The 13,753-nt window shown below is 40.1% G+C and overlaps 2 protein-coding genes across 3 annotated transcripts; one reads left to right on the plus strand and one right to left on the minus strand.

Moving 5' to 3' along the window:
• Positions 1 to 2,446: 2,446 nt before the first annotated feature.
• LOC129369601 (isocitrate dehydrogenase [NADP], mitochondrial-like) lies at positions 2,447 to 7,943 on the minus strand. Its single transcript, XM_055045113.1, has 11 exons — positions 7,820 to 7,943; positions 6,010 to 6,101; positions 5,711 to 5,876; positions 5,174 to 5,334; positions 4,932 to 5,075; positions 4,699 to 4,835; positions 4,449 to 4,600; positions 4,246 to 4,358; positions 3,133 to 3,230; positions 2,958 to 3,050; positions 2,447 to 2,859 (listed from the first exon to the last, which is right to left on the minus strand). Exons 1-11 carry the CDS (start codon positions 7,941 to 7,943, stop codon positions 2,775 to 2,777), a joined length of 1,365 nt encoding a protein of 454 aa, XP_054901088.1. The 3' UTR covers positions 2,447 to 2,774.
• A 1,233-nt stretch (positions 7,944 to 9,176) lies between these two features.
• On the plus strand, positions 9,177 to 13,434 carry mrpl46 (mitochondrial ribosomal protein L46). 2 transcript variants are annotated; one of them, XM_055045116.1, is made up of 4 exons: positions 9,177 to 9,716; positions 9,983 to 10,181; positions 10,421 to 10,591; positions 13,078 to 13,434. In XM_055045116.1, exons 1-4 carry the CDS (start codon positions 9,456 to 9,458, stop codon positions 13,320 to 13,322), a joined length of 876 nt encoding a protein of 291 aa, XP_054901091.1. In that variant the 5' UTR covers positions 9,177 to 9,455; the 3' UTR covers positions 13,323 to 13,434. The 2 variants fall into 2 exon arrangements, with proteins under 2 accessions (XP_054901091.1, XP_054901089.1); XM_055045114.1 differs by having other exon boundaries at positions 9,178 to 9,716; positions 13,075 to 13,434.
• The last annotated feature ends 319 nt before the right edge of the window (positions 13,435 to 13,753 follow it).

Raw genomic sequence — 13,753 nt, forward strand, 5'->3', positions numbered from 1 at the left:
CAGGACTGTTAGATTTCAAGTTGCTGTATGCAGTTGCAATTAAAAAAATGTTTTAAAAGGGCTTGTCCTCGGGTCATGTCAACCCGAGGGCAACAGGAGGGGGGGGGGAAATTTGAAAAGATATCAGTTTTACGGAGATCAATGATGACATTCCATACTGTTTGCCTGTCCAGCTGTGATTTCCTTAGTCTTCCGGTCAGTCTGACCTGAGGCCTGGGTTTAGTTATTTTTATTTCTTTTGTAAAGTTCACATTTGAATTGCTTGAGCCTAAACTTCCCCCTGAGTTGTGCACACCATAGTTCTGATGCAGGACTGTTAGATTAGCGTTTCTGTATGCAGCTGCAATTGAAAAACATATTTTTTAAGGGCTTGTCCTCGGTCGACATGAGCCGAGGACAACAGGAGGTTAAGGTATCAAAATATCTTTGGATGTTTTGGGAAAATATTCAGAAAAAAATGAAAAACAAAGTAGGTGGTCTACCATCAGCTCTGGCTCATATAGAGCTATAAAACTAAACGACATGAAAACCTAGAAGAATATTTCAGTTTAAACAACATTATGAATACTAACGTCGCACTTATATACACATAAGTGAGAAAAGTGTTGAATCTTGTGATGTTTCTGACTTAAGTATGTTGTTCCAACACATTCTTATGTCTAATTTCTATAGTTTTTCATACTTTCTTTTAAAGTTTAGAACATTTCTTGAGTATTTCTACAGAACTTCACATTGAATTTATTACATCTATTTCTGAAGAGGTTAGGTTTTAAATAAGAATTAAAAAGAAAAAAAAACTACCAAAATTTTAAGTTTACGTCGATGTGAAGTATTGTTTTCATTTGATTTTTTTTTTTTTTAGTAAATCAAAAAAAGTTAGAGTACATGTGCTAATGGAGCAAAATTCATTCTTAAATTTGATTCATTTAGTACAGTGGTGTCAAAACTACCTCCTACAAAGGACCAAAAATTGTCGCATTTAAAATGATCTCAAGCCACAAAAACTAAACAAATTTCCAACTCAAAACACAAAAATAAGTTTAATGTGATTTTTACTTGTACGTCTTGTAATGATGAATATAATAGTAGAAAAACGCTCTCTAAACTTTTAGTAAAACCAAAGAAAGCCATGTTTTCTGTTTAGGAAAAATCAGATATTCAAATGAAGAAGAACCGCATCAGTGAAAATGGTTTAACGAAGCCAGGTCTAATCGCTCCTTACTTTGAAATCACAATGAAAGCCAAAAGCTTGATTCATAAAATATGAATACTTTGTGGTTCACTTCAAATTTTCTATTCACAAAAAAATAAATGGATAGAAGTCTCAAGCAAAATAATAAGTTTCTACCTTGTGCCATTCTTGACATGGAGTCAAAGGCAATGCAAAACCCCTCTGAGGACAAACACATTTTAGACACCTAAAGCTTCAAGGACAAGGAAAAAATATGTATAATTTTGTGAACGTTAACAGAGCTAGTCAATAGAAAATTGGTTCATTCCAGACTATTAACTGATTGATTGGTGTTCTTTTAATTAAAAAATTAATAGACTTTCAGTGGATAAAAACAGTCCAATAATGAACATGGAATAATGTCTGATCATAAAAATATTTCATATTCTTCTAGTCCCTAAATATAATTCCATATTTTTCCAGACTACTTGGGAACCCGGTGAGGTTTTTAACTAAAGTAGGCTACTCTGTTTTAATCCCGATGTTTAAATCGGTTGGATGATGAATCTTTGTGATACGCCTTTCCATCTCCGTAATTTACTGTTTCTTTCCTCTTCCAGGTTGGTTTAGATCTTTTAAATGGAGGCTTTGCGTTCTCAGAGATTACTTCCTTAGAAAGTATTTTCCAAGAGAGGTTTGATCATTGATCTCAAAATTACCCTTAAAGGTTGTAAACGATGGGATGGAGATCAGGATCCGCCGGGGGGGAACATTCTGGGTGGAGGAAATTAAAACATTTGGAAATGAAGGTCATCTAAATGCTAATTTCTATTCATTTTAGATTCAGGCGTTTCATTTTCTTTGACGTCTAATTTAAGACAAAGAGGCCATTTTATCTCTGGGTCCACAGTTGTTTTTTACTTTTAGAGACGAGTCGTATCCAAAAGACTAAAAGTGAACTGAAATGAAAACACAAAGTTGGTTTCATACCTGAGAAGTGCGCTAGCCTTACATTTGGAAGAATGTTGAGATGGCCTTGAAGGAACCACATCTAATTCAAATCATATGAAGATCAGGCAAGAGTCAGTGATTTAAGGTAACCATGTATTCTGCTTTACTAGCGTTGGTTTTAATCTGCTTCTGAAAGTTCATCAGCTTCGTAATGTCGACATCTGCTGGTGAAACACTGTATCTGCAATTTGTCAAATTTTCTGTAGGCATGTCTGATTTTTTTTCCCTGATAATCTGGATGAGAAAAAAGGAGACACAACACCATTTTGTTCATAACGTTTTTTTATAGTGATATTGATACTGCATACATATTTCAGACTTGCACTCTGCTCTGACACTACCACTGCTTAAATAAGCCTGAAACTCTCCTGTCAAAGTCAGTATTAGTTAATATTAACCTTCATTTCTATTGTTTCCTTATCTGCTCTCTACAGTAGAAAAGCATTTTAAGCTGGAAGAGTGCAGGCACTGAGCAGGAAGTAAAATAAAACAATTGTTTATCAAAAATATACAATCCATTCATATACAAAGATTCATACAGGCAAAAGATAAAAATATGGAGAATTCTTCAAAATCTGATGACATCCTCTGTTTACTTTGCCAGAGCGTTGTCCAGGTTGTTTTTAATGGCATCCAGGAAGTCGGTTGTGTTGACGTAATGTTTGTTCAGCTTGACCCTATATATATATATTTTTTTTTTTTTAAATTGATCATAGGGACAATAAGTAAAGTTTACCAACCGCACTCTTGAAAGAAAATGAAAATGCAAACTCACTTAGCCAAGCCGTGGATGCAGCCTGCGAGGTCTTTGGTCATCACTCCGCTCTCCACCGTTTCCACACACACCTTCTCTAACGTCTGACAGAACCTCAGGAGCAAAGATGTGTTTTTGTAGGAAACTGTTCAGGTGCACAATTACATGAAGATGAGCACGGGGGAAAACTGCCTACTTTATTAAATCTTTGTTTCCGTCCAGTTTTCCTCTGTGTTCTAGTCCTCTAGTCCAGGCAAAGATGCTAGCGATGGGATTGGTACTGGTCGGTTTGCCCTGCAGAGAAAAACAATGTGTTGAAAGATAGCATGAGCTGAAGAAACCACGTTTACATACTGTAGTAACACACACTAAACGTTTTCTTCCACTCTTTCAGTTGTGACGTGACAAAAAAGTTTCCTTCAAAGTATAAGTTGGGTCAAAAATTCTGGGTTTCCTTCCACAAGCTTCTAACTGAACCAGGTTGATCGGCCACCTTGTTCGCATGTTTTTAGTGAGATTGATATCTGGGCTTTATCTGATTTCATTGTCCTTGAGCCACATTGTGACTAATTAAGGGGCATATGACTAGTTACCCTCTTAATCCCAAGTTGCCCACCAATCTCTGTATCGGTGGATAAATGTGTGTGCGAATGGGTGAAAGCGTAAAGCGCTCTGACTGGTTAAAATGATTGGAAAAACGATAGATAAGTTCAGTGCATTTACCCTTTATCTGTAGGCTACAAACACCAAGAGATGCTGCATTGAGAAATCCAGAAAAACATCCAGGGGTTCTATGACTGAGCTCTTGGGAAATGTCTCGGTAAGAAAAGAAATAAATCTTTGTTCTTGCATCTCAAGAAAACAAGTTTCTCTTTCCTTGCCAAGTATGTATTGGTCTTCATCTGACGAAGTGTACCAGACCCTCTACACATGTTGTGAGTTGCCCTGATTCCTCCAAAATGTAGCAGCCTTCATCATGGCCAAACACTTGACAGTTGTTAGTTAAATATCTCCCATCACTCCAGCCTTTGGACAAATCATTGGCACAATTTTGACTTGCCTTAAAACAGGAAATGTTTCTTTTGACCACAGTCAAGAAAAAGGGTTATGCTTCTTTTTTACACTTTGTATAGAAGTCTCTGGTTTCCTCTCTATTTTTAAGAAAATGCCATTTAATGTACTTTGTTTTTGGCCTTGTCCATCTTTATTATAAACTTCTGATTGAATCTAAACAAGATCTTAATGGAAATAAGAAAGCCAGTCTGATGGACGGTAAAGCCCGTCCACCAGACCGATCCGGAAGCCTTACCATTTGGTGATCTCGGTAGTGCCTGGTGACGGTGCCATGAGCAGCTTCTGCCTCTATAGTCTTGCCATCAGGACACACCAGCACTGACGTCATCAGACCCAGAGAGCCAAAGCCTTTTGTACATCACACAGAGAAATCAAAGTCATTGTGAGAAATAAGAAATGGCGCCGCATGACTTCATGTTCCTGTTGCAGCACACCCACCCTGAGCCAGAATGTCTGACTGCACATCGCCGTCATAATTTTTGCAGGCCCAAACAAATCCTCCGCTGGACTTCAGAACCTGGGCCACCATGTCGTCAATGAGTCGGTGCTCGTACCAGATCTTCAGCTTGACAAACTCGGGCTTGTACGACCTGAAGGAATAGACGCGAAGTGGTTTGGAAAGAAATACAGAATTTGTGCTGACAGAATACTGTCTGTGTTAAATGCTCAGAGAAACTTCTTCCTTTACTTTTCATATATATCCTCGAAGATGTCTTTGAAGCGGCCGTCGTAGGCCTTGAGGATGGTGTTCTTGGTGCTCAAGTACAGAGGCCACCCCTTCTGGATGGAGTACTGGAAGCAGCTGTGAGCAAAGCCGCTGATGGACTGTGCGATGAAGATATCAAAATCATCACAGATCAACAAACACCGAATATAAAGATGAGATTGGCCACATTTCAGATCCTTTTAATGTGCTCTCACCTCATCCGTGTTGTACATTCCCATCCCACAGCCTCCGGCCTGGAAGTCATAGACCTCCCACTCCCGGGGGTTACTTCCGTCCGCTGGACTGAATACCATTTTGAACTTCCCAGGTTTGTCCACAACAAAGTCTGTTGCCCTGTACTGAGAGCATTTCAACATTTTAAGCATTTAGCTCTCATCCTCTTGAGAAGAAATAATACAAATACCTTTCATAAAAATATGTTTTTTTTTTCAAATACCTGATCTCCAAAGGCATGCCTGCCAATGGTTATGGGCTGTGTCCAGCCAGGAACGAGGCGGGGAATGTTTTTACACAGGATCGGCTCACGGAAAACCGTGCCGCCCAAAATGTTCCTGATGGTGCCGTTTGGACTCTTCCACATCTTCTTAAGGTGAAACTCTAAAATGGGAAAACGCAGTATGTGTTTGAGGATTTAAAAAACAAAACTTTATCAGAAGCTGCGTTTCCATTACAAATGTGCACAAAACTGTGTCCATACTACGCTGTCGAAAATACACAATTTCACAATTGCAGTGTTTCCATTAAATGCAAAACGCAGTTAAAAATCACACTTGAATTTGTTGGTTTATCAGTTTAGTCATCCTAGCGCAAAAACGTTTTATCAAAAAGTGAGTTGTTTTTCTTTTTTAAACCGCCATGTCTTCATTTAGCAACTTTATTTTGTAATTTCAAGTTGTCCAGTTAATGGTCAATGAGGATGCAGCTGCACGCATCTGCCGTTAAGGCAACAACTTGACGACATGTTCAGATTCACCTTCAACTCTGGCCTCGTCAGGCGTGATTGTGGCACACTTGATGGCCACGCTGTATTTCTTGGTGGCCAGAGCCGAGTCGATGGTGACCTGGTCGTCCGTCTGGTCGCGGTAGGGAAGACCCAGGTCAAAATACTTCAGCTCCACCTCCACATTTGGTAGGATGAGCTAAACAAAGTGTTGGTTTCCCCACATCGGCGTCAAAAGCGAAACACAGAGAACTCAAAAAAAAAAAAATCACACAGCTTTTAAACAGTTTTAATCGAAAAGGTTCGACACCAGTCACTAAAGCAGGCTCTACCTTCTCTTTTATGAACTCCCATATGATGCGGGTCATCTCATCGCCATCCATCTCCACCACCGGCTGGTCCACTTTGATGCGCTTCGTTGAATCTGAAAAGTAGAAATAGAGAAATCGAATTTTGTCTTGATTGGTTGCTGATCTGCAGGTCAGACACTAAAAACAAACTAAAAAATAAACAAACAAAACTAAGAACTTCCACCAGCTCCAGGTCCATTTGTCTCGATATGCTACCATTTCAGCCCTTTCTACATTCCCTGCTTGTAGGCACAACATTTCATACATGTGTACTTAAGCCGTTAAACCATGGCATATCAGTTTACCTTCAGTAAAGTGATTTATGAATTACGGACATAGAGAGTCAAAAGAAAGTCTCAAATCTCATCAAGTAATTTAATTCAATTGCATATTATTTTCTTTAAATTTTGTTGCACTACATTTAAATTAATATACAGTGCAACTCTGTAGTTTTTGGAGTCGATTATTTTAAAATAAGTAATTACAACTACTATTTTTTTTTTACCTAAATGTACGTATTTATTTTCGATTTTATTTCCTTATATACTTCGCAGTTTATTTCCATGTTCAATTATTTATTTTCAATTTGATTTTCTCATCTACGCCCTTATTTACAGTTTTATTTTCTCATTTATTTGTTTGCTTATTGTCAATTTTGGCAGGATCAGTCCTCCATAACGCTGTTTTCCCACTGACCATTTTCACTCCATAAATGCATCAACTCTGTGACTTTAATAAGCTCAGATAAAAGTTTGGAACATTTGCTTTCATTAAGAAATAAGAATAATCTTAACGTACAGTCCAGTTTTCAATGTCACTAGAGAAATAAAAAAAATCATTTGAGACTGGAATCGGTGCTCTCCTAATCATGAGCCTTATATTTTGTCATGTTTTAATAACACCATAATTCCTCAAGCAAATCAATAACGCCTGGAAACTGATCACATTTGTGAAAAGCCAATTTAAGACTACGAGGCCTCAAATCAAACAATGGATCTGAGCCACAGAAATCCAAGTGAAAATTGTCTAACGCTACACAAGGACGCTACACAAGGACACAGGAAGGGAACATGGTGGCAAGGGTCAAAGTTTGCACACAGTCAATGCTGCCACTCATTAGGTTGGCAGTGAAGATTTATGAAGATTATGAGAATTGTAAATCCTCCCTGCCTTTGGGGAGTCCAAAGGTTCCTAATGCAGAGAAATGCAGGAAACATCCTGTGACTCCTGTCGGAAACACTGAACAAAAGATGACGACTCACTTCATTTTCTTTTTAAATAACTCAAACGCAACTATCAAGGTGTGTACGACATGCTGAGACCTCAAGGGTTTATGAGGGTTATGACTGCGTTTATTACATAAGTGGACGAAAAGACAAGGCAGGTTGCACTTGATTTAAGTGTATAAAAAATTGATCTTTTACAGTGATTGAAAACATTCTAGAATTTGTCTGTTTCTAAGCACCTGACAGGTTAGTTTTGCTCTTTTCATTATGTCTGTTTTTTCTTTACCTTAAACAAAGTGATGAGTGAAGCCATTTACTATTAGTGAACTGTATGTTAGCAGTCTCCTCTGTGTGATTCATCAATGGCTGGTCGCCAAGCAGAAGACACTTTCTTTTTCTTTTTTTCCCAGAGTCAAATTTGGGACCATTTAAAAAGAAAAAGAAAAATCACACAACTGGCACAAATGTGTCCACGTGCACTGTGGTGCTATGGACCTCAGCTACAAGAGCAAACAGCAGCTGTGTATTTTTCGAAATATTGTAGTTTCAGTAGGAAGCTGACTTACAGTCCCTCTCCTGCTGTCTTTTAACGCAGGCGGCGGATGGTGGCAGCGCCGCGGGGCTCGGCGGCAGCGCGGCGGCCGCGCTCCTCCTCCACACGGTGCTCAGAGCTCGCAGGTAAGCCGCCATGTTTGGAAGAGGACGGACGCACGGTCACGGGCGACACGGCTGACTGGATCGAAGAGTGCCGTCCTTCCTTCCTTCCTTCCTGCCCGCATTGACGAGGACAGGTTCACGTGCACCTGGCGGGCGGCGTCACCGGCGGAGCGCCAGGAGTGGCGGAAGTAGCTTTGCGTCAAATAGGAAACGTGAACGCTCTAAAAGAAAACAAATAAACAGCGGACCTGACCCAAAATGAACTGCAAGGTGTGACAAAAACAGTGGAAGCAAGAAAGACTTTTTGAATAATAATAATAATAATAATAAAAAGTCCAAAAATGTAATTTCATTGTTTTTATATAAACTCACAGAACATTTGGATGGCCTTACTGCCATGCAGCAGTGCTAAACAGCCACCTGCCCCTCTTTATTTTTATTGTACTATTTTGGATTTATGATCCACTTTAAAGTGTCAAAATGATTTTCAAGAGAAAATAAATATATAATTATTGCCGTTTGTTGTGCCGTCCTCACAACAGCCAGCGAACAACTAATAAAAGGTCTGCAAGGTTTTCATTTGAAGAGGTTTTATAAATGGGCACTTTGCAGCAAGAACAAGTCCTCGCTAGTACACATATGTTAGCGCAACGCTCAAAGATTATGTGTATGAGCTCCACATTTTATCAACTAGAGAAAAATTCATCACGTCGGCAAACACATACTTACAAAGACTACAATTTTCCACGGCTCAAAGCGTAACAAAGTACATTCAAAGTGTTCATGATGACTTGTTAATTTTATGCTAACTGACTAAATTCTTGTTGACAAGGTTACCGGAAGAAATGACAGCTTTGCTGCGAAGAGCGCTCACTCGGTCAAGTTTCTGCAAATGTTCAAAACAGAAGAAGCGCTAATCAAATTTCAAACCCATAAAATTGTATACATTCTTAGGATGAATTTAGTCTCAAAATTGCCTACAATTGAGTCTATTTACAAACTAAATCAATGTGATTTATTTCCACTATCACAGTGTTTGATCGACTGATTTAATTATTATTAATAGTCACCACATACGCCTATTTTGCCGTCTCTTTTTTCCTAAATCATCGTTAGTTTTATGTCTTGAGTGGGTCCATAATAAATAATAATAAATGAATACAATAAATTAATTTGAAAACCGGAGATGACATTATTTCCCCCGACTGAGGAGCTGCACTGATCTCCTCTTACCGCTGGAGCTCCACCGTTTCTGCAGCGAGATGGCGCTTGGAATTGTGGGTAAATTTGAGACACGACAACCTTCAGGTTCATCTCGCAGCCTCGGAAATATTAACATTTCATTGTTAATATTTGCTAAGAGTCAGAGATACAACTATGACAGTGATGACTGTATATTAATTGAGAGTATTTTATTTTAAGAAAGACACGACGAAGTTTTAGACTTCATTATTTTCAAAAGGCCAACACGTTGAATTCAGTGTTTTGTTGGGGAACAGCCAACATCCCGTTTTTCCGAGCGCACATTGAACTCAACAAAAGAAGATGGCTGCGCCCTGTAGAAAGATGGCGAGTCGGTCCTTCTCTCAGCTATTGTGTTATTTTAGTAGGACAGCCGTCGGAAGCGGAGCATGTCGCCGGTTTTCCGTCACTCCTATTGACAGAGCGACTCCTCGGGATGATACTGCGGCGGACAGAGCGACTTCTCCCTGGTCTCTGATGGCCGCGGTGTGTCTGCAGAGGTTACCTGTCATTTCAGCGGACTACAGTCCGATAGAGCAGCGCTTCAAGCAGATGTTGCAGCAGGTGAGCCGTTTGGGGTCTCAAAGACAGAGTTCTGGTTGGAAAAGTGTCCAGGGGATTCTGTGACCGGATGGATGAAGAGGCGACACCTTGTGGAAGATAGGGAAACTACACTTTGATAATGTTCCATGCACAGGAAGTGTTCCCTCTTTTTGTAGGCTGTTCTATAGGCCACATAGGTTTTTCGGAAATATCTGTCAGAGCTTGCACAGAAACAAAATGGTAGCATAAAATAGCAAAAGCAATCTTAAACACAATGTTCACCCCAGATGGAGCTGGAGAAAAGCCTGCTGTCGGACCACGAGCTGCGGCTCATGGAGGACGCGGAGAGGATGAGTCGGAGGCAAGCTGATGACTATGACTCGGACGAAGAGGATCATGGCGACCAAGAGATCATGATGACTCAGGACTTGGAGGACACCTGGGAGCAGAGGTCAAAGAACTTCCAGCCAGCTCCACGGGTTAGAGGTCAGTGGACGGGTGGTCTGGTGAAAGTCAGGAAGTCAACTCGGGTGTGCAGCACTCTTGGAATGTTCCTGAAAAAAAAAAAAATACAAAGTTTGATCATTTATTAACGGAGAAAAGGAAGAAAATGAGGTCATGTAAAGGACTTTTATCAGACAGATTATGATTATGATTTTTTCTTTAAAAGGAATTTCCTTTCTTGTGACATCGTCTCCCATCTCTCTCCCTTATTGTTGCTTTAGCCGACGTGGATAAGGACCTGAGCTCTGCGCAGCGCTGCCTGGCCGACTCTCTGGTGCTGCTGGCCGAGCAGCAGGTGGGAGCAGAGAAGCTGTGGCTGCTGCCTCAGGCTGCGTGGCGGGAGGGAGAAACGCTGCGACAGACGGCGGAGAGAGCGCTCCACTCCGCGACAGGTCCCACAAAGCCACCGCATCTTTGTTTTCAGTCTTTAAAAAGCATTTCGAGTTCCCCTAACGCCCCCCATTTTAAAAGGGCGCTATTATGTGAAGTCAATTCTTTTTTCTTGTCTTTTTTTTTTTTAGCTTTACATCGTAACGTTATTCCCTTATCAAACAATCGTTGCCTTGATTCTTTAATGTGTGTTTGAGAAAGCCGTTCAGCTGGGCAAAAAAAATGCCTGAAACACTTGTAAGATGTTTTTAAAGGGGTGATAGTTTATTCACTAAGTTTCAGAAAGAGCAGGAGTTTTTAAAGTGACACAGGCCCAACTTTAAGGCGTTTAAATTTCTTTAAAGTCATATTTGCTATATATAGCATTTTTTATTACAATTTAAGATCACCTAGTTACTTGATTGTGCTAAACAATTATACTATGTGGCTGGAAGAAGCATAATACTTCCCCTTTAATCTACTCAATTTTTGCAGTTCGTATATATCAACACTTCAACTGGGGGACTTTCCGACCTAATACATAACAATTTTATCAGCATTTTACTGAAAAAATTATTTTTTAATGTAGAGAACTTTGTCTCATTGTAAAATCTGAAATAACGTAAACAGAATTGAAATATGCATAAAAAACAATTTAATCAACAAAGCAGTTAATTAAAAAACGGCACATCGGTACATAAAATCTGACAAGAGTTTAAATCTGGGTTTAAAGCGAATGAGCCGGGTTGAGCAGGCGTGTTTCGAAGCTGTGACTCAAATAAGGTAAGAGAATTTCTATCCCTAATGACTGGAGGACGTGAGGCGAGGAGCAGCCCTGAAAGCTGCACCCCCCATGGTGAGAAGACGGGCAAAACGAACAATAAGATGAGCGGCAGACAAAGATCTGAGAGAGCGGGAAGCAATGGCGATGCGAAACTGGTTACATAGATAAGAAGGTGCCAAGGTTATGAATGCACTTAAAACAAGAGCATTTCCATTTTAAAGTTTGTCCGTTAGCTTCCATGAGCAACCAGTGAAGCTGTTAAGGAACTGGAATAAAGTATTTTCTTGAGGGACTTCAGGTTATGAACCAAGCTGAGCTCTGGAGGAGTTTCAGTTTATAGAGGGACAAAGGAGAAGGAAGTAACAGCATGCAGACCAGGTGATGCGCAGCCAGAGTTCTTAAGTGTGAGAAAATAAGTGCAGAACCAATCCAAAAAGGAGGAAGAAATGCAGAACTGGGTGTCATCTGCAAAACAAAGAAAGTTAATATTACACTTCCAGAATTGGTGCCCAAGAGGGAGCATGGGAATATTGAATAACAGGGACCCTAATACACAACCGTGAGGCACACCTACAAAAACAGAAAACAATACTCTCCATTTTCAGATGGTAAACTTTGCTCCCTGATTTTAACATCTCTCCCAGACATGTCTGCTGTATTTCTTGGTCTCGGTGATGTTTGTCCTCTGACCCCTAAAGCCTTTGTAGCGCAGACCAGGCGGAATCTGTTTACAATTGGTGAAGACGATTGGCTGGACTAGTTTTTATTTAAGGGATTGAAAATAAAAGGGGCCGATTACAAATGCATCCCTTATGATTGGAGCGTATTATCTGTACAAAAAAAATCTTTTACACATACAAAAAATATCATTCTTTTGTCATTTAAAAAATAAAATAATATTTGAACATTTGTTAGTCACGAAGAGCAAGCAGAATGTAAGTTACTGCTTTCCTACTGCATGCATTTCCTCACAGCTTGTTAACGCATATATAGCTCTCCAACAAAATATTTGTTTCCCAATGAAATATTTATTTAGAAACTGTCTTTTATCATTAGTTTCAAAGCTGCTTAATAATAATGAGAAAAAAAAAATAGACTTTTGAATAGAAATAACCTCTTTTTCAGGTGCTCTGTGCCTGAACACTACAAATCCTTAATGCTTCTGCTAATACGCTGAATTTTACTTCACACAGCCCTGCTAAATATCCAGTCTGCTAACAGGATTAAATCCAGAACAAAGTTTCGGCTGCAAATATTTTCATTGACTCAGTAAAGATCTTTAACGCAACAGAGATTTAAAACAAAGCTGCAGCTGTTGGCGTGCAGCTGGTGGAAGCCTCTAAGCTGCAAAGTCTACAAGCTAATCAGCCCTTAACTGACTGCTTTAAACTGCTGTGCAGCTTTTAGCGAGGGCTCACTCCATCAAACACTTTCTATGAAGACCTTGACACTAGAATGTAATGTTTAGCGGCGGGTTTTATTTAAAGTGTCTTGTCAGTTGATCCATTTTTAATAAAGTCGGGCTCATATGGGAGCGGCGCGTCTGTAACAAGGCAGCGCTGGTGCTTCGCTCTCATCTCGAGCCGTCTGGGGAGTTGCATGAGACGGGATTAGAAATGTCAAAAATGATGTGCAAATTCAAGCGGCAACCAAGAAAGAACGCAAAGCAGAGCACGATTGGCGCCCTGATCGAACTCCACCTCTGTGTCCTCCCGTCCACAGCAGCCGGCGTCAAGGCGACTTTCCTTGGGAACGCTCCCTGCGGAGTTTACAAGTACAAACTGCCCAAGGCCGCTCGGACCGAGGGCTCGATCGGGAGAAAGGTGTTCTTCTTCAAAGCCGTCCTGGCCGACGGCGCTCCGGGAAGCGCTGCGCCCGCGCCTCTGCTGTGGGTGAAGAAGAGCGAGCTGCAGCAATACCTGAAACCAGCGTACATGATGAAGGTGGACCGCTTCATCCTCAGCTTGTGACCAGGGTCTTAAAGAATATGCGTCAAGCTAACATTGTTGCCATTTGTAGCTGAGCTGTTATTCACTGTCCATAAATATTTTGTTGTTCAATAAAATATGATTCTGTCTTGAAGTTTTGGGTATAGTCATTGCCCTCAGAACTTTCAACGCCTCTGAAATTTGAGGTCAAAGTTCAGGTGTTGTTGGAGGTTTTGTGATTCCTGTTGAAAAAAAAAGCCCAAACCAAAACAAAAAAACAAGCTAAAAGTACCTTGTTGCAGATGTAGGATTCCTCCTACTCAACAAAGTGGAAGGAGATTGAATATACAAGCAACGGTTTCCTCTTGCAAGCAGCAATTGGAAATAAAGACTTAATAAATGACTTTAAAGAACTAAATCCATGTTCAGAAAAAGAACTCAAGTCCTGGCCAAAATTTGTAAAAGAAAATAAT

This window comes from Poeciliopsis prolifica, unplaced genomic scaffold (assembly GCF_027474105.1).
Source record: "Poeciliopsis prolifica strain line A6 unplaced genomic scaffold, Auburn_PproV2 SCAFFOLD021, whole genome shotgun sequence".
In the NCBI taxonomy this organism is placed as follows: domain Eukaryota; kingdom Metazoa; phylum Chordata; class Actinopteri; order Cyprinodontiformes; family Poeciliidae; genus Poeciliopsis; species Poeciliopsis prolifica.